At 59.6% G+C, this 26,684-nt stretch overlaps 2 protein-coding genes across 15 annotated transcripts in view; both read right to left on the bottom strand.

The window, feature by feature from the left end:
* CELF5 (CUGBP Elav-like family member 5) overlaps positions 1–471 on the bottom strand; it is a 54,780-nt gene extending 54,309 nt beyond the window's left edge. For 11 of the 12 annotated variants that reach the window (XM_075535496.1, XM_075535503.1, XM_075535476.1 and 8 more), the window contains exon 1: positions 213–357. In XM_075535496.1, coding sequence (XP_075391611.1) covers positions 213–357 — 145 coding nt within the window. Of the gene's footprint in view, positions 1–212 lie in introns of all 12 variants that reach the window. The other variant, XM_075535467.1, reaches the window with a different exon arrangement.
* Positions 472–9,895: 9,424 nt separating this feature from the next.
* On the bottom strand, positions 9,896–26,227 carry NCLN (nicalin). 3 transcript variants are annotated; one of them, XM_075544964.1, is made up of 15 exons: positions 25,928–26,227; positions 18,821–19,011; positions 17,349–17,493; positions 15,504–15,598; positions 14,628–14,708; positions 14,382–14,485; positions 13,790–13,878; positions 13,574–13,713; positions 13,285–13,463; positions 13,083–13,170; positions 12,962–13,000; positions 12,454–12,617; positions 11,479–11,532; positions 11,082–11,160; positions 9,896–10,999 (listed from the first exon to the last, which is right to left on the bottom strand). In XM_075544964.1, exons 1-15 carry the CDS (start codon positions 26,109–26,111, stop codon positions 10,940–10,942), a joined length of 1,692 nt encoding a protein of 563 aa, XP_075401079.1. In that variant the 5' UTR covers positions 26,112–26,227; the 3' UTR covers positions 9,896–10,939. The 3 variants fall into 3 exon arrangements, with proteins under 3 accessions (XP_075401079.1, XP_075401085.1, XP_075401084.1); XM_075544970.1 differs by having other exon boundaries at positions 12,454–12,614; XM_075544969.1 differs by having other exon boundaries at positions 17,349–17,490.
* Between the last annotated feature and the right edge of the window lie 457 nt (positions 26,228–26,684).

Raw genomic sequence — 26,684 nt, 5'->3', positions numbered from 1 at the left:
CGGAGGGAGGGAGAGGGGGCGGAAGAGAGGAGGGGGCCAGCTCCGATCTGTCAACTGCACCCCCAGAAGGGGGAGGAGGGGTGCGGGGGAGGGGGCATGATGCTGTGGCGGAGGGAGGAGGTGAGGAGGGGAGGGTGGGGAGCGAATGTGCCGGAAGGTGGGGTGGGGAGGCCGGGGGAGGCGAGCGGAGGGGAGGGGCGGAGGGGACCCACCTTTGTGCATCCCCGTGTAGGGGTCTTTGAGCACCGTCAGCTCGTAGATGCGGCCGAACTGCTCGAACAGCGGCTTGAGGTCCTTCTCGTCCAGGTTGCGCGGGATCTGGCCCACGAACAGCTTGATGGCGTCCAAGTCCTTCATGCCGTCGGGCTGGCCCCCGGGGGGCTCGGGCCCGCTGCTGCCCACGGGCGAGGGCCGCGGCTGCAGGAGCTGCTGCTGCTGCCGGCGCGCCTCGCTCTCCGTCAGGCGGGCCATGGCGGGCGCGGGACCGAGCCGGCGGCGGCAGCGGCGGCGGACTCGCAGCTGGAGCGACGGACGCCGCCTCCCGCCTCCCTCCCGCCCGCCCGCCGCGCTCCCCGCGCCTCCCCCCTGCTCCGCCCGCGCCGCCCGCCCCCCAGCATCAGGACCACAAAAGGGCGGCGCCGCAGCGGCCTCTGCCGGCCGCGGCCGGAAACGCAGCCTCCTCGCGGGCAGCAGCCGCGCGGAGAAACTGAGGCCCGGGGGTGCCGGCTGGGTGGGAGTAGGGGTGGGGGGGCCACCACAAGTAAAAATCGTTAGGCAGCGAGCTTACGAGGTGGCCGCGGGGCGCTGAAGGCTCTAACCCACTCAGTGATCAACCAGAGCGCTCAATGTGATCATGTGCACTAGGTGCTGGGGCCTGGTGTTTCCCGTTGGGCTGCGATCCTCAGGTCCCTGCAGTTCCAAACCGCCAGGTGCTCCCAGGGTGCGGGAGAGGAGAGATGGGGCTCTCAGCTCCCGTAAAAAGTGACAGTCTCCGGAACCCGCAGGGGCACTTCTACCCTGTCTTTCCAGGGTCGCGGTGAGTCTGAATCCACTCAATGGCCATGAGTTCGGTTTAGGGAGGCTCTTGGACAAACATTGGACCGGAGGGCGTTTCTTTGCATCGTGCATGGGGTCGCTATGAGTTGGAATTGGCGGCAGAACCTAATTTTATCTCCCTCGGGCCGAGGGCAGCAGGCAGTCAGGTCTTTCTCCCACAGACCGGCTGGGTGGGTGCGAACCGCCAGTCTTTCGGTTAGCAGTTGCGTGGTTAACTATCACGTCACCTGGTTAATCTTTACAATCATAACACGCTCTTTAATGTATAATGTCATAATGATGCCAGCAGCAAACTGAGAAAGCGTACAATGTTTACTAGGTCCCAGGTATGGTGCTGTGCATTGTCAACTCACAGCACACTTCAAATAACACACAACCAATGCTCCCTAGAGGCAGGGAGGTGGCCCCTAAGTTGGGGGGGTGCGGATTCTCCACACACACAGTGACGGCAGTGGAGATGAGCTGACTGACAGTCGGCAGGATGGTGCAGGACGGGGCAGCAGCATCCCCTCTTGTCTCGGATCCACCATGGGTTAAGACGGACGGGTAGTGTTCTTTATGCTTACTTGTCTGTTGATAAGACAATTCTCACTTGCTTCTTCCATGTGTCAGGGCCTGTGCCCGAATGAGCTGGCTGGGCCCGGTGGCTGCAGCAATGGGCTTGAACCTACCAGTTGTGAGCAGGGGCCCACTGCTGGGGTTCGTTCTCTTGTGCTAGGGGTCCCTCTGACTCAGAACCGCACCAAACAACTCAGCCACTAACAGAAAGGTTCGTGATTCGAACGCATCCAGTGGTTTCGTTGGGAGAAAGTGGCTCGGTTGATCTGCTCCCCTGTCGAGATGGTGGCTTAAGAGGACCTCTGGGGCCTTTCTTCCCGGTCACATGAAGTCAGTCGATGAGTGAATTCAATGCCAGGGCACCCAACAACCCCTCACTGAATCCACACGGCAAGCCCCGAGGCAGCTCCCGATGGGGAGACTGGATCCTTCCCGGCTGTGATCTTTGCAACGAGAAGAAGGGAGCTTGGCAGGTGTTGCTGAAACTGGGAGGTGAACTTGAAGAGGGCTGCTTGGAGGAGGTGGCTTTCAACTAAGTATCAAATGGAGACGGGCGTCAGGCTGGGGACAACGGAGGGGGCAGCTCTGCGTGAGTTGGATTAACACCGTGATTGTAACCGTGGGCTCAGCACCACCATGGTGGGGGTGGCACAGGACCAACTGGCAGTGAGTTTGTTCTGTGTGCGGAGTGTCGCTACGAGTCAGAATCGAACGGCGGGTCGTCTCTGCTTTCAGCACCCACCTGACATCAACAATGATCTCCTCTGGTGGCTTCCCTTTCGGAATTTTGTGCAAGCCCCCGTCACTGTGCTGCTGTGCTTGTTTGGGAATGATCTTCAGCAGAATTTTATTAATGATCGTGTTCAATGCAGCCCACACTCTGTTGGGTCACGTATCTCCACCAGTCACCTGGCCAGGTGGCTATCTTCCACTGTGGCTGTGCTGCCTCTTGAAATGGTTGGACGTTGGCCACTTTTTCTTGGTACAATGCTTCTGTGCATTCCTTCCATCTTCTTCTGAGCCTTCCTGCCTCGTTCGATAGTTTGCCCATATTCACTCACTGCCAGCTGACTCATAGCGCCCTCTGTGGGTTTCCGAGACGGTGGCGGTTTATGGGAGTAGAAAGCCCAGTCTTTCTCCCTCGGAGCGGCTGGTGGTCTTGAACGACCGGCCATGCGGATTGCAGGCCAACGCGTCACCACGACACCACCAGGGCCCCATGGTTTTGCCCACAGAATCCTCCAGTGTTTCGACTCGAGGCTTCAATCGTGAGACTTGCTGAATTTGTTCTTCCTTTTTGGAGTTGTTCAGCTCCAGGTCTTTGCACACTTTGTTTTAATCCTTCACTTTGACTTCTCGAGCGACCCTTGGGAATGTGCTGTCCAGCTCTTTGACTCCGTCGGGTTTTTTCCCATTCGCTTCATCTGCTCCGCCTTCAAGATCCAAGTTTCAGAGCCTCTGTCGATATTCGTGTTGGTCTTTTCTCTCGTCTTTTTAAGGACTTTTGCTGTCTCCCTCTATGATGCAGATAACACTGTCTCTCACAGCTCATCCTGTCCGTGATGGGCCATTGGTGTTCGATACATCAAATCCATTCTTGAGAGGGTCTCCGCATTCAATGGAATGTGCTTATGGTTGTATTTTGGCTCTCATGGCCTTATTTTCATTTGCTTTAGCTTCGACCTGAACTTGCGTACAAACAATGGCTGTCCATTTCACGCTTGTCCCTTGGTTTCGTTTCATATCAGTTTCTTCATGGCCCCTTCCCACAGATGCCGTCCATTTGATTCCTGGGTGTCCCGTCTGGAGAAATCCCTGCGTTGTTGGGAAAAGGTGCTTCCAATGAAGACGTCGTTGGTCACACAAAATCCTATCATTTTACGTGCATGTGTTATCATCATGCAACCATGACATCTATAATGTGTTTTTATGCATGCCATCGCTAGCTTTGTTTCTATCACCAAGGCCAAAACTTCCAACTCCTGTTCCTTCCTCTTTGTTTCCAACTTTCATATTCCAGTCGCCAATCATGATCAATGCATCTCGATGGACTGTCTAGGCAATTTCAGACCGAAGCAGTTGGAAGCATTCTTCAATTTCTTCATCATGGGTGTGTTAGACCGGGTTGACTAGAGAAACAAGTTCATTGACACTCATATATGGGTAAGAGACAGCTTTATATCAAGAAGTAATTATGTATCAGTAAAGCATCCCAGTCCAGATCAAGTCCATAGGTTAGCTATTCGTCCATGAATTCTTCAGACTCACGCAGCACATGCAATGATGCTGAATGCAGGAAGATCACAGGCCGGTGGGTGGGAAGTCCTGTGGATCCAGTGGCAGTGGAGGCATCTCCGGGGCTCTGGCTGCCATCAGTGTGGCTCCATGTGGCTTATCAACAGGAATATGAAGCAGAGAGAGACCGAGACAGAGACAGGAGCTGGTTGCTCGCCTCTTCTAATGGCAGAATCAAGAGAGAAGAAGTTCCCAGAATCCTCAAGAGAAGGCCACGCCCACAGGGAAGGAACATGAGGCTGTGACCTGATTGACAGGCTGGACTCCACCCCTACATTCTTGTATCAAGTTGGCATGAAATTGTGTACAGTTGGCTTCAGCAGTTGGTGAACAAATTTGAATGACGGTTGTATTGACTGGTCCTCCTCGTTGGCCTGGAGCTATTATTCTACCACTGACTGGGTTGTACTTCAGAGGAGTGCTTGAGATGTTTTCTTGTTGAGCACGGATTCGATATGACCACGTGATTCAAAAGGGCCAACACTAGTCGACCAGCTCATCTCTGCCCGGGAGATCGCTCTGCACGTATTCCACTTCATTTCCTACTTTAAGTTTTCCCAGATTCATACGTCGTTCATCCCATGTTTGACTCTTAAAGGATGCTTGCAGGTGTTTCTTCTCGTTTGGAGGCGTGCCGATCTGCCAGGCTTTACCCCATCTGCTTCATGAAGTGCAACTCTATTGTGAGGAGCCAGCTCTTCCCCGGTCATATTTTGTGTGACTTCCCACCCAAGGGGCCCACCTTCCGGTACGATGCCCGACAGTGTCCCTCTGCTGCCCGTGGGGGTTTCAGTGACTAATTTTCAGAAGTGGCCCACCTGTTCCTTCTTTCCTGGTTTTAGTCTGGGGTCCCTACTGAATCCTGTCCACCTTGGGTGGCCCTGCTGGTGTTTGAAATACCAGTGACATGGCTTCCAGCATCAGAGTAAGACCAAAATAGGATAGATGGATGAGTAGCACACACACACACACACACACACACGTGCGTGCACGCAAGGTTGCAAAAAGCTCATGGAAAAATCCCATTGTTTTTCTATTTTTCCTTGAATGTTTTCAAGCCCTCTCATAAATATCCATTTTCAAATATAGAGGGGAAGCTGCCTAAGAAATGGAGGAAAGGCTGCCCAGACTGAGGGAGGAGGCAGTGCAAAGGTCCTGAGGCAGGAGTCATCCACAACCCCATTGCCCATGGAGTTGATTCCAGGTGACGACCATGCCCCAAGGATGGTAAGACTTTAAGTCTTCCGGGCAGCAGGTTGCTGCATGTGTCCCCTGAGGAGCGGCTGGTGGGTTCCGGCTGTGGACGTTTGGCTACACTACTCTGCACGGCCCATGCCTACAATGGAATATTATCCAGCCACAGAAAGACCCAAGCCATTGTATTTTCAGCCATTCCACATTCACGTGCAAGTTGGGCACCGGCTAAGAGGAGACCGAGGAAGGATCGATGCATTTGACGCGGTGCTGGCGAAGGATCCTGAAGTACCAGGGATGGTCGGCAGATGATCTGTCTTGGAAGAAGTTCAGCAAGAATGGTCCCTGGAGGCAAGGGTGGCGAGACTTCATCTCATGTACTTTGGGACGTGCTGTCCGGAGAGACCAGTCCCTGGACACAGACATCACACTTGGTACCGTAGAGGGCCAGAGACAAAGAGGAAGGTCCTGGACAAGATGGATGGCCACCGTGGCTGCCACCGCGGGCTCAGGTATAAGCATAATGGCGAGGATGGTGCGGGACCGAGCAGTGTTTCGTTCTGCTGTGCACCGGGTCACTATGGGTCAGAACCGACTCCACGGGCCCAAACAGGAAGAGACAGGAAAGCAGCTCTGGTGCTGTCACCGTATGCAGCCCCCTCAGAAACCAGGTGTCAGGTGAAACGTTACAAGAGGCCACGCACAGGCAGTACCCACAGGGTGGGAGGTAGACTCGTGGGTGTGGGTGGGTGGGCATTGAGTGGGCTCCTGAGAAGAGGTCTCTTTTGCTGGTGCTGTCAGGGGCTGGCTAGTCAGTGTGGACACTGTCCGGCACCCCCCTCGCAGCTTTGGGTATGTCTGTGCCCTCTTTCCCACCACCCCTCTCCTTGACCAAGCATGATGTCCTTCTCCAGGGACTGGTGCCAGGCCTTCCGGGCTAAGGAAAAAGTCTTGGAAACAGATCCTGGCAATGTTTGCACTGGGAGCCTGGTGGGGCGCAGTGGGTCAGTGTGTGGCTGCTCCCCAAAAGGAGGACGGTTCTCACTCACCAGCTGCTCCCACTGGGGACGAGCTGCAGATCTGGTCCCGGCAAGAACGCGGCTTAGAGACCTTACCTATGGGGCAGGGCTCCAAAAACCCAACCGAACTCCATGCCGGTGATTCACAGGCGCTCTATGGGCCAGGGAAGAACCCACCCTGGGGGTTGCACTTTATAGGAGTAGAAAGCCTCCTCTCACTCCTGCGGAGCAGCTGGTGGTTTTGAACTGCCGACCTTGAGCTTAGCAGCCCAGTGCATAACCTCTGCGCCATCCCATCAGGGCTCCTATGGGGCAGGTCTACTCTATCCTAAACTGAAATAAAAACCTGCACCTTCTCCCTTCAGACTCCTTTAGCCCTCAAACTGAAACAGCGGTCCGAGGGGCTAAGAGCAAAAAAAAAAAAGAGGAAACATGAGAATAGATGGAGTTGAAGTCTTGTGACAAACAAGTTCCCTTCAAACAACAATATCACACACACACACACACACACACACACACACACCATTGCCTTCCAGGCGAGGGCTTGAATGGCTGTGCCACCAACGGCGCCGTCCCTGTCCTCCAGCCCCACATTCCTTCCTGGCGTCCATGTTCTTTGCATGGCCGTGGCTGTGGCCACGCCACTAAACGATCCGGTGGCTCCACTGGCTTTTAGTTTGCGATCTGGGTGAAAGCTGCGTGGTGTGTGTCTGACTAGGAACCTGGTGAGGAGCCCCAGTGGTGTAGCAGTTACCCGTTGGGCTGCTGACCACAAGGCCAGCCGTTCGAAACACTGGCCAGCTCTGCCGGAGAAATACAAGGCTTTCTATTCCTCTAAAGAGTTACCGTCTCGGAAACCCACAGGGGCAGTTCTAGTCTGTCCTACAGAGTCGCTAGGAGTCAGACTGGGCTCAGTGGTGGTGAGAGTAACCAGGTGGCAGCGTGATTAACATGGTAGGCTGCTAACCGGAGGGTCAGCAGTTCGAAACATCCAGCTGCTCTGTCAGACAGAGACGAGGCTTTCTACCTTCTATAAAGAGTGACCGTCTTGGAAGCCCGCAGGGACCGCTCTACCCTGTCCGGAAGGGAGTCTGGGAGTTGGAGCCTCTGGCAACAGGTCTGGTTATTGTTCTAAAACCGGCACAGCTTTGTGAATCTACCGAAGCCCCGCTGAGCTGTGAAGCCATATGATCAACTGGAATGACATATTGTGGTGAAATGTTTCTAAAAGTCAACCTGATGCAAATGTAAAAGAAATCACAAGGCACAAAAACGTCCATTTTCCAGAAGCGCATCGTTAGCACAGCGCTGCTACTGTCTCTTACTCTGTGGATTCTGTATTGTTTCCCTATTTTTATTGCGAAGTTTCATCTTTTTGAAACGGTGCGCATTGGTCCCGCCCTGGTGAGCCGAGAGGAAGACCGGCTGATGCGAATCCTGTCTATATTTAAAGTGCTTGGCATTTTGTTCATCTTGGAATTTTTTTCCTTTGGCATTCATTTTGCTTTAAAAATAGATTTCATTAGAATATTCGAATATTCCTTCTCCTGATGGCGGAGGCCCTGGCCCGTCTCACATGGCCACCTGGAAAGTGTCAGCACCCATTTCTCGGGGGGGGGGGAACCGAGGCTGAGGGGGGCACTGAGGCTCCGAGAGGCCAACTCGTTTATGCAAAGGCCACACAGGGAGACCTGGAACGGGAATCCCAGCTCCAAGGAGCACCAACAGCTGTTAGCCCAAAGGACTGCCGTGTAAACCTACCGAGAGGTGCCTCGGAAGAAAGGCCTGGCGATCCTGTTCCTATAGATCACAGAATGTGAAGTCCACACTGGCAACTGCTATCAGCCAGCTCCCCAGCAGAGCCGCCTCAGGGCCCGGGGTTCTCCAAACCTGTTTCCCCAATTACCAAATGGAATCCAGAGAGCAGTAAAGCCCCAAGAACCCACGCACCCACATCCCAACAGATTGATTCCGACTCCCGGGCCCCCCACATGTCCAAGAGGGTTTCCCTGGGCTGCCATCTTTACGGGTCGGACCCGGATGGCGCAATGAATTAAGCACTCCAAGTGCTCATTGAGAAGTGTGTGGTTGGAATCCAGGCGTCCCCGGGTTTCGTGTTCTGCTGGGGTAAAGGCCATGCACAGCCTCCAAAGAGACCCCCGCAGAGCCGTCAGCTCTTACGCTGCCCCGTGAATTGCTCGCCCTCGCCAGCACATGGTGACAACCGCCAGGCCTAGCTTCCGCAGCACCCCTGGACCAGGGAAGGGGGGCGGTGATGGTGTTGAGCTACCAACCTTGGCAGTTTATTATCTGAGAGCGGGCGGTGGGTGGGAAGCCAGGGTTGGGTGCGGGGTGAAGTGCGTTTCCATCCCTGGGGTTGGTGGGCGGGGCGGGCCGTCTCCATGGAGACCGGAGTCGGATCCTGGGAGCCCCGTGGGCTTCCGGTGTGCCTGGCTGGCTCCACCCGTCTGCCCAGCCCCTTCCTCCTCCTTCCACGAAGAAGCCAAGCAGGGGTGGGGGGCGCCTCTATCGCCTTTTACCACCCAAAGGCCGCTCGGCCGCCCAGGGCCGCGGGGTGTGCAGGGCACCCAGCTCCGCGGGGGCCTCGTCTGCTCCATGGCACCGTGTGCTCCAGGTGGCACCGGGTGCATCGGCCCCAAAGAACCCTCTGGTGCCTGCCTGCGCTGGGGCGTCATCAAAGGGGTCCCTCCACCCTACCGGGTGCAGTGTCCTCGGCGTCGATATGCGCCCGGGAGAAAGGTCTGGCAACCTGCTTCCCAAAATTCCGCCACTGATGTCGCGGGGGTCTCCGGGAAGCGGGCAAAGCCACTCCTTCAGGAGTGTGTGGTGGGTGCCCCCTGGCTGTAGGAACCCTGCAGGTAGGGAGGGGCGATTTCATCTCCACCGCTGCCTTGGGGCCTTGAATGGCCAGCCAGGCTAGTCCCACCCACCTAAGGCTCACCCCTACTGTTCTCCAGGCAGGGGGGTGGGGGGCTTGACCCTCCTCCACCCCCCAGACCTCTCACCTAGCTCAAGTCAAAGCTCCCAGTGACCCACAGGACCCTGCCCTTCTCCCCTCACTCTGCTCCAGCCACACTGACTTCCAGCTTTCCAGGCCCTCTTGCCCCAGGGCCTTGGCATGGCCAGCCCCCTGCCTGAAAGGCTCTCTCCCCACGTGACATTGTCATTGTCAGGTGGTCCCTGGTGGTCAGTGTGAGCTCCACATGCTGCATTATTTTTGTTACAAACCCCAAAGGGCTCTAAGAATAGCAGAAAAGCAACAGCACAAAACCAGGCTTCCCTCCCCGCCCCGAGGCAAACTCGCATCAGGTTCAGTGGTGGCAAAATCCCCTCTGCCAGCAAGCCTTCCAGGACGCCGGCGCCCACCTGCCCCAGTCCACATGCAGCCATGGCCTTCCGGATGCCATGCATCTGAGGACCCCACAGCCCGGTTGTGTGCCCATGCCAGCCTGGGACTCTGGACTGAGGGAAGCACATAGTGGCAACTGTCGCTGTCGTCCCCCCCAGCCCCCCAGGTGGTCAGCCCTGAGGTCTGCTGAGTCTGGGGGAACTGTAGGTTGCCCTAGGATGCAGACGGAGACACTGCAGTAACTGCTGGCTCCAGGACAGACAGATATGCGTCTCAGTCTGCAGAGAAGCACCCCACCCCAGCGCGGCTCTGCTCCCCAACCTCAGCACAAGGCAAGGCTGGTCAGCCATCCCACCAACCCCAAGGCTAGGTGTGGACAAGTTCTCAGGTAAGACGCTGGTGGTCAATCGTTCAATATGGCTTTATTTCTCCCAGGGCAGCCACTGTCCCCACTGGCGTGGACTCCCTCCCCGTGGAAGGAACTTCAGTGTTAATAGCTCAGAGGACCCCCACTCCACCGAGCCCAGCACCCACCTGGGCCACACTCAGCCTAGGAGGCTGCTCTGTGACCTGGCTCAGGTGATCCCCACCCCTGCTGGCAGGGAAAGTAGAGGGCAGAACCCTGCCCCTGCCCCCACTCCACCCCACCCCATGTGACCCCAGGCTGGGCTGAGGGTTGGCGACTTGGGAGACAGCCCCCAGGACCTCCAGCGTTGGGGTGGGGAAAGGATAAGTCCCAGGGCAGCTAGGACCACATGGGGACAAGGACTGGCAGCCAGGCCACCTGCCCCTGGGCGTCAGGGCCTACGCCCCAGGACAGCTTCATTAATTCTATTGCTCACGAATGGACACATGTGGATCTCCCTGAGGTCAATTCCTGCCCAGCTGGCACCTCCTGGCCCCCAGTAGCCTCCAGCAGGCCGCCCTCTGAATATCGAGGGCAGGGGCTCACTGTCCCCAGCCAGCGGCTGTCCTTCCTCCAAACGCTTGTCGTCACTTTGGCCAGCCTGGGCCCCAGAGCAGCTGGGCATGGGGCAGCAAGGTCACGGCCTCAGCAGGACTGTGACGGGAAGGACCGGGGGTGGGAGGGTTGGGGAAGGGAATGGAGGCAGGATGAGGAGGGCCGGCTGCCCGGCTGAGGGCGGGAACATTGCAGGGCCAGGCCCCAGGCTGCGGTGGGCGTCCTGGTGGCACTTCCTCTAGCTGCTGCTGCCACCGAGGCCGGTGGGGCTGGCAGCTGGCACTGCCCCTGCCCCAGATGACCACCAGGGGCTCCCCAGGCTCTCCTCCAGAAAGTCCCGAGGGAGAGAAGGGAAAAGAATCGTTCCCAAGTCAGGAGGATCCTCCCGCCCAGCCCAGCCCTGGGCCATCTGCAGTCCGGCCTAAGCCCCGGGTGAGGTCCCCGCTGGCTGGCGCAGGTGCGTGGGCTGTGTGCGGTGGCCGGCGGTCACTGTGCCTTGACCTTCAGAAGTACCCTCTGGACGGTCTTGTACAGGAGATCAAAGTGCTGGGGGATAGAGGACCAGTGAGGCAGGCAACCCAAGCGCCCCCACCTGCCAGTTCCCAGCCCACCTGCCCCCACTGCTCACCTGCACGGCCGTGTAGGCCATTCCGAGGTAGGCGCCGATGCACACGGCCAGGAGCAGGTCAAAGATGGCCGGCTTGACCCTGGGGCAAGGGGGTGGGGCAGAGAGCTGGGGACAGACAGCATGGCAGGAGCACCTTCTCCACCAGGGGCAGCTGGGTTCTAGGGGATCTGCCACAGGGAGGGGCTGTCTGTGCTCCTTGACCCTGCCTTGGGCTGAGTGTAACTTGTCCCTTCTGTCGAAAGAGGGGCTCGGTGAGGTGGGGACAGCTCACACAGTTCTTAAAGGTCTGCGGGGTCTCCCAGGCGAGGGTGGCTCTGGGGACGGTTGCCTTCTGTCCTCGCACATGGGGACAGATGGCAGACTCCTGGCTCAGGGCTGGCCCGCCACCACCACTCACCTGTAGGCGTTCATCACCTGCTTCAGCTGGTCATAGAAGACAAACTCCGGATCCCTGGGGGAGAGAATGCCGTCACTGGGGTGGGGGAGAGTGGAGTGTCCGTGACACCACCCCGTTCTGAGCATTGGTGCCCAGTCCCTTGGCTTCCCGATGTGGGACCCGGCCTAGGCCCACTGCCGGCAGGGCTTGCGGTAGTGTGGACAGTCCCTGCTGTGTGAGGACCAGCTGTCCTCTGCCCTGAAGTAGGTCCTCCCCATGACGTCCCTGCACATGAAATACAGGGACGGGACAAATGTCCCTGACAGGGACACGTCTCTAAGAGGGCGGGTGGCCTTAGTCTAGGAATCAGATCCCTGGGCTCCTTTTCCGGCTGAGACCTCTGTCTCAGGAGAGCAGAGAGCACCACTGAGCGAGGAGGAGGGACCGAGGCAGTGGGAGGCACAAGGTGTTCTGGGGGTGCTTCCTGCCTGTGGATGCCTGGAGGCACCTCTCCAGCCACACAGGTCCTGAGAAGCTCACTCCAGGCCCCCCTGAGCCAGAGTCACCTCATGGATCATGAGAGGAACCCCCCAGTGAGGGGTGGGGTAGAGAGTCACCTGACGCACTGTAGGGTGCCCAGTTCGTGTGAACTTCAGGAACAGCATGTGCAGTGTAAACTCCAAACCTGCCCCACTGCCACCCAGTCGAATCCGACTCACAGTGACCCCGCAGAGCAGGGCAGAACCACCAGGCCACGGAGCCTAGGCACAGCCTTGCCATCCGTCGTCTGGGAGACTGAGCTTTGCAAAATATAGTCCCTTCCTGTATGTGTGTCTGCTGGATGAGGCTCCTTGTGGGGAGGCGCCCCACTTGCCAGCCCCACTGCTCAGAAGACCAAGATGGTGGGGCGGGGCCCCCAGGGCAGGCTGGGGGAAGAGCAGGGAGAGCTGAGGTAATAAGCTGGGAGGGTGGGGTGTTCAAGGAGGGAGGGCCCACCGCTTGTCTGCTTTGACGTGGTGCTGCCTCACATCCTTCAGGTAGCGGCTCAGGCAGTGCTCCAGCGTGCTCAGGAAGGGGCCATCCTTGTCCACCAGCTGGGCGGCCCGCGGCTGCTGGGCCAGCCAGTCCATCACTGAAGCCAGCTGCTCTTGCTGGATCTGCTGCAGGGAAGGCGGGTCACCGCCAGCCCGCCCACCCATGCAGAGAACCCCCCAGCCAGCCAGTCACCATCCTGCTGACCAAGGTCACCCTCTCCTTCATGGTCCCCCATGCCCAGGTGGTGTCTCTGCGAGGACCAGTCCCAACTGGATGGGTTCTCCTATGGTGTGCCCTCCCTCCTCAGAACCCCACCTTCCCAAGCCTATCCCACCTCCCACCTAGCCTGTTCTGCCCTCCCAATCCCTGGGCCCTTGTTCCTCTCAAGCCCCCACCCAAATCCTCCCCTGAACCCCCCTATTGGCCTCCAGCTCATCTGTCCCGCCCCACGAGGCCCCTCCCCACCTACCATCTGCTCCGTGAAGACGGGTATGTCTGGAGGGGTCCCCTATGGAGAGAGAGGAAAGGCAGTGAGCCCAGCTCCTGGGGAGTGTGGAGGGGGCAGGCAGGCTCGTAGTCTCAGGCCTCACCTTCTCAGTCAGGTTGTAGATGACGCGGGTCAGGGCCTCGGCCACGATCCTGGTGTTCTGGGTCAGTATCTTGGCGTCGACCCGGGACCTGTGAGAGGATGGAACGGCTCAGGTGTCTCTCCTCGTCCAGGTCCCGCGAGACCCCCACCCAGCGGAATGGAGGCAGAGCTTAAGGCAGAGGGCCCCTCTTTCCCCGCCTCACCGCACGTCCATGATGCTGCTGCGCTGGCCATCGCGGTGGCTCTCCAGGTGGGAGAGGGTGAAGGCCGGTAGGCGGCGGATGGCGAAGCGCTCGTGTTCCCAGGCCAGCGTGTCCTCCGCCAGGTTGATCTTCTTGTGCACCATGGAGAAACGCACCTCGGGGAACTGGTGCGCAGTCACCTGGGGGCGGGGCGGGGTCAGAGGGGTGGGGCCGAAGTTGGGTGGGCGGGGCCAAGAGCCAGTTCCTGGTGAGTCCCCCAGCCCCAGGGGCCCTGATCTTGGACACCCACCGCGTGGAGCTCCCGCAGGAAGGCGTACTGCAGCGTGCCCTCCCGGGGCGGCTTGGACACGTGCAGGTGCAGGCTGCTGCCCCGGCCCAGGGTGTCCAGGCAGAGGACAAAGGCCACATTGTCCTGGAGCAAGCTGGAGTCTAGGGAGAGCGCAGGGGCTGGGATGAGACCCTGGCGGGTCTGGCAGGTATATCACCCCACCCCTCCGGGACTCACCTGTGTGGTCCAGGTTGTCCTCTAACCAACGCTTGGTCCCCTGGTAGTTGAACTTGCCCCCTCCAGACGCAAAGAACAGAAGGTTGTACCTGGGGGTGAGGGGTGCGGGGCATGAGTGGATTTCGGTGTGTAGATGCCAATGGGGACGCCGGACTAGGGTGCCAGGTCAGGCGGCTACAGCACGCAGAGCCTTGGGGTCAGTGGAAGCCCTCTAACCTAGGGGCCCTCAGATGGGGTGAGTCCTATCTCCACCCCTCCACCCACGCCCCCTGCACTGGGTGGTACCTGAGGGCATTGTGGTTGTCACAACTCGAAGGGGTGGGGATGATGCTACGGGCATAGGGTGGTGGAGGCGGCCCCGCATTACGTTCAAAGCCCTTGAGTGTCCAGGATGTGGCGCCCCGCCGCGTGCGTTTGAGTGGGAGGCGGGGTGAGTATGGCGCCCAGAGTAGGCGCAAAGGGGCCTGTCAGCAGTGCGGATTGCCTGCTGCTGAAAGCATTCCCGGATTCCCAGAGCCTCCGTAAGAGCCTGCGCCCTCGTGGCTGCCCTTGGGCGGGGGCCAGGCAGGCGTGAGTAGGGGCGGGCACTTACGCGGCGTGGGTGCGCTTGTAGGTGTAGAGTCTGGAGAAGAGGCGCGCTAGCTCCAGCAGCACAGAGATGCCGCTGCCGTTGGAATCGGCGCCGTGGGACAGCCACTGCGGACGGAGGGAGGGAGGGGCGGTCAGAGACCACATGCTTACCCGCTGAGACGTGCCCTCGAGGTCCTAGCGGTGACACACATTCCCCCCAGGGCCCCGAACGTGGGACAGAGCAGACGGGGGCGGCAGGGATACGTACCGGCGCCACGCCAAAGGCGTCGTAGTGGGCCACGATGACGATGGTGGGCAGGTCCTCTCCGCCCAGCCCGGTCAGCCGCCCCTGCCGGGAGAGTCTGTGAGGGGCCGCACACGCGCCCACTCCCGCACTGCGGGCGCCAAGACGTGCGGTAGTTGGGGGGGGGGGGAGAAGGAGTGGCAGTCCACGTCTGGGACAAGCTGCGCCCATTACAGCCCGCGAGAAAGGGGATCCATCCATCCTCTCAGCACTCTGCGAGGCGAGGTGCCCTGCTTACGTAAAAAGCAGGGTTGTTTTGATCAAAGGTCGTAGAGACCAAAAGGGGGGTAATGCCAAACAGAATTCCACTCGAGGAAGCCAGGTGGTGCAGAGCCCCGACGTCTCGACCGGCAGGGCAGCTTCATCGGTTAAGAAGGGCGCCTTCTGCACGGGCGTCCTTAAAGAACGATCCACAGGGCATCCACGTGACCACGGCACTCTCCGGTAGCCAGCCAAACCAGACACTTTGTGGGAAATGAGTGTGTGTTCACTGGGAAGGATTGCTGTAACCCTGAGGGGGGGGGGGTCTGTCACCTGTCATTGAGCTGTCTGTGGGGATATGAGGTGGGGCTCGTTTTACTGTGTATATTTTCATCCAGCTGTCTTTTAAAAAAGACATGACAAGAATTCTGCCGTGGAAAACAGACCAGCCCAGGCGAAGGCAGGGAGGCTGAGTAGTGGAGGCGGTGCTCTGAAGGGGACAGGGGCTGCAGGCATGGTTTGGGCACCACAGGAAGCCCCTGTGCTGGGACTCCCTGCTGAGCATCCTCTTGGGGTAGGTGGGCACGGCAGCCAGCCCACAGCTCCTCCTAGGCGCCTGGGCCCTGGGCCAACACTCACCTCCACGCTGGTGATGAGCCAGTCGCTGACGGCCTTGCTCTGGGCCCCGCTGGTGACCATCTGGAAGCCGTTAGCGGTGGCTGTGTGCAGCAGCACTGAGGACAGAGGGCTGTGTCAGGTGGCACAGCAGCCTCCAAAGACGTCAAGATCCTTCCTTCCCCCGAGACCCTGGCAACCACATGCCTACTGCCTGCCTTGTGGGCACCCCACACACCTGTCCTGTCCTGTCTTCCTGACCTAACCCCTGCGAGCGGCCAAGGAACCCCCTGGGTGGTACCAGCAGGCCAGTGCATTTGAGCTTAACCACAGGCAACTTAAAAGAAAAACCTGGTCTTCTCCTAAAAGACCACCCCAGCCCAGCCAAGCCCCTGCCACCCATTCCAACTGCAGTGTCCTGTGAGGTCCGAGAACCCCTCCCTAGAGCTCTGAGACCTCAATCTTCCCCAAAGCAGATGGCTCATCTTTCTCACTCAGAGCGGCTGGTGGGTTCGAACTGCTGACCTCGGGGCTACTAGCAGTCCGGTGCTGTGGCAGTTACAGAATCTCCTGTCAACTTGCAAAGGGGTGGAGTTTGGCCTGTCAATCAGATCACAGCTTAATGACCTCATTTGGAGGCGCTACAGAGATAAATAGCTCACTGGAGGTGGGACACACACTCCCTCCCTGGCAAGGCATTCCTGCTGACAAGCCACATGGAGCTACACTGATGGCAGCCAGACCCTTGGAGCTGGAGGAGCCACGTGGAAACCCACGCCAGCACTGAGATGCTTCCACCGCCACTGGATCCACAAGACCTTCCACCCCCGGGCCTATGATCTTCCTGCACTCGGGGTCACTGAATGTGTTCGTGAGTCTGAAGAGGAATTACAGGCTGGCATCAGCCATTTGGGCTAATATCAGACTCATGGACTTGATCTGGACTGGGATGTTTTCTTAATGTTCAATTGCTTCTTGATATAAAGTTCTCTCTTATACATGAGTCTCCCCGGACTAACACAAGTGCCTAATCCACAGTACCACCACTGGAAGACAGATGACACTGCATCCATGGGGTGGGGACCAGAGCTCCTTTCTGCATGGCCAGGGTTGGTCCCTTCTGGTACTACCCCTCCATGCTCTGGTGGCTTTACGGTGATTTCTGCCACCCCGCTCCCAATGCGCTCCCTTGTCCCTCCACCCCCAGGGCAGTGCTCTCCCCGCCCCCCCCCCAAAAAAAGCAGTGGACCCCTGCTCAGCTGGTGACCTCAGCCCAGGGCGTGGCTCTGGGGCTCGAGGTGAAGTATGCATGTCACCCCTGGCGGAGCAGACCGAGGACGTTTCACAGTAAGGAATCTGCACATCGGACCCGCGGTGGGGCTCGGGGTCAGCGGCAGGGAAAAGTTCCTTTCTTTTCATTCCTGTTCCATGGGGCGGCTGGGGGCCGTTAGTTCACAACCAAGCCCCTGGTCCCGCCAGCTCAATGAACCCCGAATCAAGACAGCAGGTCAGTAGCCGTGGGGGAGCACACCTTGGAGCCCCCTGGGGTTTCCAAGGCCGGGACCTTTCCGAAGCAAATCGCCATGCCTTTTCTGGAGCGTCTGAGTGGGGTGAACTGCCCACCCTCTGGCTACAACACGCACGTAACCCTCCACAGCACCCAGGGAGCGAGAGCCAATGAACCATACAGGGACAAGGACCCTGAGATGCGGCTGCCCACCCCTCAACCCCGGAGTTCTCCGACCCCTCCCCGAAGACCTCTTACTTTCCTCTGAGTGACGTCAGTGACACATGTAAGTCTCCTCTTGCCCTGTCTCCAAACAGCCTGCGGTGCGTTTCCCCGCCCCCACGTGGCCCCAATCCCCCCACCTTCAGCAGCAGAGGCAGAGCCCTGGGAGGCGGAGGCGGCCTGGGTCTGCTGGTAGATGGCGAGCAGGGCCTCGTCTTCCACGGCAAAGTACACGGGGACGATGGTCTCCAGGGCCAGCATCTCAGGCTCGATGGCCATAAACTGCTATGGGGGGCAGAACAGGCCAGTCAGACTGTGCTCGGGGTTGGTGGCACCCCAGCTGCGTGACAAGCTGAGGCCCCGCCCCACCCACCTCCAATGCCTAGCCCTGCAAGGTGCTACAATGGGACCAGAACAGCCACTTGGTGCCTCCTGCTTAGGGTGGCCCAGGGAGCAGCACCGACCTGGACCAGACCCTTAGGGGCCCAACTAGGTCCATGGAGTGACCCTGATCTGGACCAGACCCCTGTGGGCGTCACTAGCCCAGCTGAGCAGCCAGGCCACATGAAGATCCCTGCCCCACGGACTGGATCAGACAGCCGGGGTTTCCATGGGCTGATTTCCACAGTGGACAACCACGTCTCTCCTGCTGATCCCTCGGTCTGCAACTCTGCTGACACCTGGTTCAGCGTCTAAGCCCAGGAACCTCCGGTCAGGCCGGCAGTGCACGAGGTGCGATGGGGCCCTGAACCACACAGCCCTGCACTGACAAGGACCCCAGTGAGCTGCCCTCTCTGGCACTATCCAGACCCCCACAGAACTATGGGGCAGTCAACGGGGTACAAGTCCCTCCCACGCCTCCCCAGGGTCTCCTCCCGCACTCTGGTCCATCTTCTGTTCCAAGGTACCCCCTGCAGGTGGCTGTCACTGCAGCCACCCCAGTAAACAGCAGATGTGCTCGGCTGCTGCTCACAGTGGTACCTGTCCTCCCCTCCTCCTCACTACAGGTCATAGGGAGGTGGTGCCGGGTGAGGGGATTCAGTAACAGGCAACATCTGGGGAGCCCGAGCCCCTCTGAATGGCCATCATGGGGGGAGGGGCAAGCAGGTCACTCTGACCAGCCCTAGGCATCTTCAGCTATGAGGTGGGCACCCTGCCAATGAGGGCTTTACGGGCTGGTGGCTATGACCATGGTGGCTGGTGTGCCATGTGATGATTGGGGTACTACGAGGTGACTGGGCACTGGGAAGTGCCACGCACTATCTCAGCCCCCACCCACCAATGCTGGGAGAAGGCCCCCTAGTGAAGATACCCACAAATGTCCCTAGGATGTGAACCAAGAATCCAGGGTGACAAGCCTCACCCCTGCTTTCCACCTCAGGGAGTGGTAGCCACTTTCCCAAAAGCACACAGCTGGCTCCACAGGGCTCCCCCCGGACCCCTCCAAGGGGAGCCTGGGGTGGGGAGAGGGTGCCAGGGAAGCGGGAGAAGACTGAAAAGTCAAGAGAAGCGGGGAGGCAGCAGAGCAGGGGGCGGGGGAAGGGCAGAGCAGGGGGCGGGGCAAGCCAGAGGTAAGGCTGCAGGTGGGGCTGGAGGCAGGGGCGGCGCTCACACGGATGATGTCCTGGGGCACAGCGGACATGGCGGGCGGCAGGATGATGACCACGGCGCCGGCCGACTGGCGCAGCGCCTTCTGGTACTGCTCGTAGGAGAAGTCCACCAGGCGCATGAGGACGCAGCGGCGGCTCAGCACGTCTGCGTCCATGGTGCGCGCCTCCGTGTTGAGCACCGCGTTCCGCGTGCCTGCGGGGACAGGGGGCCTCAGTGCCTCCAAAGGTCATCCCCAGATGTCCCCAATGCGACCGGCAATGGCCCCAGGTGCACGTGACCCCACCAGCAGCAGCCAACACCTCCCGCTGCCCGGGAGCTTGCTGCTGGGGGCCGTGTGCCAGGGCGGACTCAGCGAAGGCGCAGATCAGCTCGCCGGGACTGGCTCCTGCGCGGATGCCGGAGGGTGGGAATCGCCAAGCGCTCCACCGTTGTGCCAATAGGGCTGCTTCCCAAGGCTCTGCTTTAAGCCCTGGCTCTTACCCTTACGGGGCAACAGGACCTCGGGATGGTGCGGCGAAAGCCACACCCCCTTCTCCGGGGCTGCGGCTGTAATTCTAGCCCAGGGCGCCAACATGCCATAGGCAGGCCACGCTGGCGCTATCCAGGGACGCGGCTCTGTGGCTGAATGGTGAAGCCAGCCCCCAAAGCATGGGTCCTGTGGGCGTAGCAGTGTGCTAAAAAAAACTTTATGGAAACAAGCGGTGGGCTCCAGGCCATCCCTCCGCTGCGAGGATCCTCCGACAGCCTCTCCCCCGGCCTGGAACCCTGGGTCTGCCCAGACACCTGCTGCTGGGCGACTCGCTGTGGCCTCTCCACCACCCTAGCTCTCCCCCTTCACAGGCATGGGCACCCCAGGTGGTTCACTCCTAACAGGCGCCCGGGGCTGGAGCACTCACGCCTTCTGGTAGTCAGCCGTGAGAACCCCTCTGCCCACCACGACCCCAGGCCTCCAGCTCCAGACCCTGGTTAGAGGCACTTGGAAACTCGGCTGCCGAGAGCCTGAGCCCCCTCGGATTCAGGAGAGACACCCGTCCCTGGTGAGGGTGGTGTCATGTCTCAGGAGCAGCTCAAGGAGGCTGGGAGCAAGAGCAAGCCCCTGTCCAGCCCCACCTTCCCTGCAGAGGCCTGGGCAGGAAGTCCTGAGGGCGCAGCAGACCCTGGGGAGGCACTCTGAACTCCTCATGCCCCGCCCCTGGTGCCACCTATCCCCATAGCCCTCAGACTCCCAGGGCGGCTCAGGTGTCTCCTCCCGGGGGAGCTCTGCCCCTGGGTCACCCAGAGGGCACAGGGGGGTGGGGTGTTTATGTGTGTGATGCCAACAGCAAGGCAGGGCTACTGGGTCCCTGCTGATCAGTGTCCGTGCCCATACCGAGCCCCTCCTCTGAGCACTAGGCCAACATGCAGGGAATATCAGATCCCTGCCACTGCATGCCCACCTCTGGTCAAGGACACACAGCCATCAGGTGGGCGCTGGGCACTCAGGACTCTAGCTCCCTCCCCAAATGGGAATAGATTCAGCAAGCGTTTCTGTGTGGGGCCAGTCGGGCAGCCACACACCTCTGACAGACACACTGACAGACGACAGAGCATAAAGCAGTCACAGCCACTACCTCAACCAGCAGGGCGGGCTGTATGTCAATAAAATTTTACTGACACACACAGCCGAGGGGCAGGATGGCTCCTGCAGCTGGCCAAGACTCGTGGTGATCCTCCCCCACCCCTCGGCCCCCCCCCACGAACAAATGAACACAACCCTGCCCGGTTCTGTGCCCCCTCCCTCCCCAAGAAGGGCAGGACAGGACCACGGGAAGCCAGAGGGTTTGCCTTGTCCAATTTCGGGAAGCCAGTCACCAGGCCTTTCTTCCTCGCCATTCCAAGTCTGGACCAGAGTCAGGACCAAAATCAAACTCACTACCTTTGACTCAATTCTGACTCTTCGCGACCCTTTAAGGGCAGGGCAGGACTTGCCCCTGAGGGCGTCTGATACTGTAACTTTTTTTTTTTTTTTTTTTGAAGCTGAGAAAGTTTTTATTGAGGCAGGAAAAGAACTCCCGGGGATACTGTAGCTCTTTACAGGAGTAGAAAACCTCCTTTCTTCCAGACAGGACAATGGTTTCGAACAGCTGACCTCGCAGTTAGCAGCTCAGTGGGTGGCCCATGTGCCATCAGGGCTCCTGTCTGGGTGTGGAAGTCCCACTAAAACATGTTCCAAAGGGCAGCAGCACCCACCCTCCAGGGACAGGTGGGTCGGAACATGCATGGGGAAGGGACTTACATTGGAGCCTCCTGAGTGACCAGGAGACCCCCTACCACTGAGCCCACCCTGCCCCCCAGCACACTCCCCTAAGTTGCCATCCCACCCAGAACGCAGTCCAGAGTTCGGCTGGCAGGAAGGGTGTGGAGCTTCACTGGTGGCCTTGGACCTGGCTGGCAATCACCCTTGGACCCACCTCCCATGGGGCATGAAGAGCTCCCTGTGGCAGAGAAGTACCTGGCCCCGCCCCCAGTGCCACCCCTACAGGCCCCGCCCGGCCCCACCCCACTGCATCGACACCCCCCCACACACCGGTATTTCTCAACAGCAGGAAAGGAAGTTAGGAAAGGGGTGGACTGGGGAGGCTCACTGGCACAGGGGAGAGGGCTCTTGAGACATCGTAAAGGAAATTGCACACAGAGGTGACTTGGCTAGGGAGGGACGTGTAGGTGGGGGGAGCCACAGCGGCCTGGACTTTTGCCAGGGAGGTTGAAGAAGAGGCCAGTCCTCACCTTACTCCACTGTCACCAGTCTCCCTGTTGTTGAAATGTGCTTCCCCTGCCCCCTCCATGCCCAAGACCACTGAATCCATGCTGATCCCGGAGCCTGCCTGGGTCATAGGACGCTGCACCCCACAGGGTGTCCCAGGCCATCATGTAGCTGGACATCACTGGGTGGCCACTTCAACCCACCCAGGCGCACCTCGGAAGAAAGGACTGGAAGAGAGCCACCAGCCTGAGAACCCGGCGGAGGGGCTGCTCAGCCAGCACACAGGGAAGCAGGTGCCAGGCCTTTCCTCTGAGGCACCTCCGGTGGGGGCTGGGCCCGCCCAACCTTCAGATCAGCAGCTGACCGCTTCCTGCTTGTGCCACCAGGGACCTCGCGCACTGAAATTCCGGTGGGCGTCTCTCACGGCGGTGACCATCTGCTCCCAGGCTGGGCCCACCTGCTTGGCAGATGGCTGTGGCGACTGGCACCACACCTGCAAGAAGCTGAGGTAGACCGCAGCCCCTTGGGGTGTCAGCTGCTCTGTCTGGCCAGCTGAGCCCGGGGGAGGCCAGACAGGCTAAGGCTTCACTGGAACCCAAACCCGACCCGCTGCCGCCAGGTCTGCCCTGACGCACAGCAACCGCACAGGACGGAGCAGGACCGCTCCACGGGGTTTCAGAGGCTGCCGGGCTTTGTGAGCGGCTGGTGGGTCTGAACCCCGACTGGGCAGTTGGCAGCCAGAAGCCTCACCCGCAGTGCTACCAGGGACCTTTCAGCCGGAGGGATGGCCCAGAGGGCAGGCAGGGAAAAGAGGGAAAGAAACCCGCAGGCCACAGGAGGAGCCCCACGCCCCCGGGGCAGTCCCTGAACTCCCTCTGTTGCTCACCAGGGTGGTGGCTCAAGTCTACCCGGAGGTGTCTCGGAAGAAAAGCCTGGCAATCTACCAGAAACAGACAGACCCAGCCCCTGCACACCCTCTGCAGCCCCGCTGGTGCCTGGGACGGGGTGAGGGGCCCTGGAGGTGCGGTGGTGAAGGGCCTGACTGCTGCCCTGGGGCGAGGGGGAGGGAGTTGGCACTGGGCTTCTGTGAAGACGACAGCCGAGGAAGCCCCATGGGGCACGCTAGTCCTTCCGGAGGTGGGGGTGCTATACAGGGACTTGATGGCAAATGGGTGTCCGGCTGTCTGAGGGGTAAAGGAAATGGAGAGGCTCAGGGGAAGCCAAGGAAGCCAGGGGCCTGTGGGAAGAGGGGTGGAAACATGGCACATGATGAGGAGGCCAGGGGTAGGGTGGAGTGGGGGGCATCCTAGCAAGGCAACTTCGGCCAATCAGACTGGCCGCCCGGCTGAACCAAAGACGGGAGGGGCGACCTGGTAGGTCGACCACCTCAGTCATCATTTGCAGGGTGTGGGCAGGGAGGGGGACCACTGGGGCCACAAGCTGGACAGCATGATCAGCCCGGCAACATGGGCAGGCAGTCACCCAGCTACCCGCAGAGAGCTGGTGTGCTGGGAAGGGGTGGGGTTCTGGCACCCAGGCCTTTTCATTGAGGGGTTCCTCTGAGATATCCACAGGCACTCTAGGGTGCTAACCAACAAGGACATGCCGGCCTGGTGTGCAGTCCATGAGTTCAGCAGCAGTGAACCAAAGGCTGGTTTCAGTCTGCCTGCAAGGGCCTTGGAGGAAAGGCCAGGCAGCCAGTCCACTCCTGCAAAACCTGTGGCAGAGTGGGCTAGCAGTGCCGTGGGTCGCGCCTTGGGCTGCATAACACAGGGTCAGCAGTTGGAAACCACTGGCCACTCTGCAGCAGAAAGAAGAGGTTCTCCGCTTATCTGAAGACTGACCGTCGGAAATACCAGGGGGCAGTTTACTCGGTCCTACTGGGTCTCTATGAGTTGGAATCGGCTCGACAGCAGGGAGTTTGGTTTTTGGTGTATGGCCTGAGGAGTTCTGGTGGTGCTGTGGGTCAGGTACTGGACTGCTAACCCCAAAGTGGACGGTTCACACCCATGTCCTCGGGAGAAAGATGAAGCTGTCTGTTCCCACAAAGATTTACAGCTTCGGCAAAACCCCACGCAGGGGCCCTAGGAGTTAACACCAACTCAGGAACAGTGGGTTTGGGCTACTTTGGAATCCCTGAGAGGCACCAGGAGCCCAGCTGGTGCAATGGCTCTATTACCAGACCGCTGACCTCAAGGTCAGAGATTCAAATCCACCAGTCAGAACAAGGGAGGAAGATGAGGCTGCCTGCTCCTGCCAAGGCTGACAGCCTCCAAATCCCCAGGGGGTTGTCTACTCCGTCCTGGGAGTCAGTACCAACTTGGTGGCAGTGGGTTTGGACTTTGTTTTGGTTTGAGTACCTGACCTCGAAATGGTTCAAATCCACCTGAGGTGCCTCAAGAGAAAGGCTGGGTACCTGCACCCAATCCCCACCCCGGGGCTGCCTCTGCCGCTGCAGCTGGGGAAACACCTCTGCCTGCTCCACTTTGTTTCCGTGTTAAATTCCCCCCTCGGGTCTGTTTTGAGGGCCCCAGGGCTGTGTGAGGCTGGGGCTCCCATATCTAATGGCAGAGCCGTATCCCCTGTGACAAGTCAAGTAAAGACCCTTCCCCAGAAAATGCCAGATGATACCTATCTACATGCTCACGCTATTGGGGCCACTCTCCCTCAGGGGCCCCAGACCCAGACCTGGCTCATTCACTGCTTTTCTGGGGCCACACGGGGTGGGGCCGTCCTGTGCCTTGTCCAACGGCGTCCCTGGGCTCCGCCTTTCAGATTCCAATAGGCTAGAGCGTGTGACACCCACTCCCTGCCATCGAGTCAAGGCCGACTCACAGCAACCCTAGAGGACAGGCTGGACCTGCCCCTGAAAGCCCTCTTTCTCCCACAGAGCAGGCTGGTAGTTCTACGCTGCTGACCTTGTGCAACGCAGCCCAGCACACAACCATAACCGCTACACCAATGGGGCTCCATACAAACGTCTCTACACATCACCAAGTGCCCCTGGGGGTGGGGGTGCAGAATCACCCTGGTTGAGCCCACTGTCGTCAATGGAACCAGTTGTGAAAATAGTGGCTTTGGGGGAGAGGGGCCAAGGGGGCTGCCTGAGAGGTTTCCATCAATCTCTGGGAATGATCCGGCAGAGACTAGACACCTAAGCCCCCCATGCTGGGCCCAAGATGTCCCACCAAAGAGTGGGTTCAGGAGAACATGGGTTCCCAGATGAAGAGGCTGAGAGAAGTTGGGGAGGGGGCTCCTTAATGGGAGGTCAGGCTGGGGGGTAAAAAAAAAAACCCAGGGATACCTGCTGGTGGTACTAGAAGGCTCTCGATTGTCTAACCCTTGCTGGGAGGTCCTAGATACCTTTACAGCCAGGAGACAAGGGGATTGATTAAGAGCCTGACACTGGGGAAAGCGGCCAGCAGTTCTGCGTAAGAATGGCCTGGCGATGTTTCTATAAAAACAGCCTGGGAAGACTGGGGTGGTCTCACTGTCCGATGGGGCCTCCATGAGTCAAAACGGGTGGTGTGTTACTTTTGTGAGGGGAGACGGGGTCTGGGGCCCTGGGGTCAGACTGGCAGAAGCATGGGAGGGCAGAGTTGGGGGCAGCTGAGTAGGTTCCACGGGGACTGTGGAGCCATGGGGGCTGCCGATTTGGATGGGGTGGGGGGAGATGGAGTAGCTCAAGGACTGGGAGCCAGCTGGGAGTACAAGCCACAGGGGGCTAAGAAGTGAGGTTTTTCAAAGGCCAGAGAGATGACTTAGGGAGGTGGGTTGGAGGGAGCAGTTTGAGGGAGCGGGGTACAGTGGGAGTCAGAAGCTTTGGTAGAGAAGCGCCTGTCCTCCAGGGGCTAAGCATGGGAGTGGGTGGGGGTGTAGGGTGCTGGTGTTGGGCAAGGAGGGCAGGCATACCCAGGGGCCCTGCAGTGTGGGGCGATGGGTCCCTCCAAAAAGCAGGCCAAAGGTCTGGCCGGTTCCGGGGCTCAGCATGGTCGGGGGAGTGTGCCTGAGAAGGGAGTTCAGAGCAAGCAGTTTGGTTCGGTTTGGGCCCACCTGGGAGCCAGGGCGGGAGGAGACTTACGGGCTGAGAAGAGGGGAGTGGGCCCGAGGGTCGGGTCATGGACAGAGGGGGGAAGCCAGGGGGAGAGGCCTGGGCCCTATGGACGTTAACGCGATGACTGGGGCACTAGGCCAGGAGGCAGGGGGCCGAAGTGAGGTCCAGGGCGGCCAGGATCTGCCTCGCCAGGGCCGAGGACGGGTCCGCCCGGCCAGATGAGTTCTGCGGGGGCTTGACCTAGGCAGGCCGGGCTGGCGGGGCCGGGCCCCGAGCACGGGCCGGGGTCCGGGGACGCGGGGTGCACGCACCGTAGGGCTGGCCCTGCAGGTCATACTGCTGCATGCGGTAGACGGTGAACTCGTGTGCGGCGTCGGCGGCGGGCAGCGGCGGCGCCACGAGCAGCAGCACGGCGGGCAGGAAGACGATGAAGCCGAGCGGCAGGCACGACGCCTTCAGCATGTTCTCCAGCACCTCGCCCGCTTCCTCCAGCATCCTGGCCGGCGGCGGGGCCGCGCGGTGCGGCGGCGGTGGTGACGGGACGGCGGCGGCGGCGGCAGCAGCAGCTCCCGCGGACTCACCTCGGCATGGGTAGACGCTGGGGTCCTGCGGGCATCGCACCGGGCAGCCCGCGCCCGCCCCGGGGACCTTCAGGCAGCACGGCGGCCCGCCCCGAGTGCCGCGCTGCCTTCTGGGAGCTGCAGTCCTCCCGGCGCGCGCAGAGCAACCTGGGAGTTGGCTATACCCGAGCTGTGCTTCTCCACCGGCTCCGGAAAATGAGCTATTTGGCCTACCCTGCTAAGGATTTACGTAATTCTTTAATCCGAAAATAAAAAGACTTTAACATTTGCAACGGAACTTTATTATTACTCTATCTAAACGGGGAAGGGGGCCAGAGGCGGGGCCAGGTGACCTTGCGACTGAACAGTCGGTTGAAAGGAGGGCCGGTTTGGCGCGCAAGTCCTCCTGGGAATTGTAGTCCTAGGGAGCTAGCCTAAGTTCTCATGGGAGTTGGAGTCTTGCGGACAGAAATCTTGGAAGCACTCCCAACTCCTAAGGAATGTAGAT

This window comes from Tenrec ecaudatus, chromosome 1, assembly GCF_050624435.1.
Source record: "Tenrec ecaudatus isolate mTenEca1 chromosome 1, mTenEca1.hap1, whole genome shotgun sequence".
In the NCBI taxonomy this organism is placed as follows: domain Eukaryota; kingdom Metazoa; phylum Chordata; class Mammalia; order Afrosoricida; family Tenrecidae; genus Tenrec; species Tenrec ecaudatus.
Note: the sequence above shows the minus strand (reverse complement) of the source record. Positions and strands in the feature narration are given on the sequence as shown.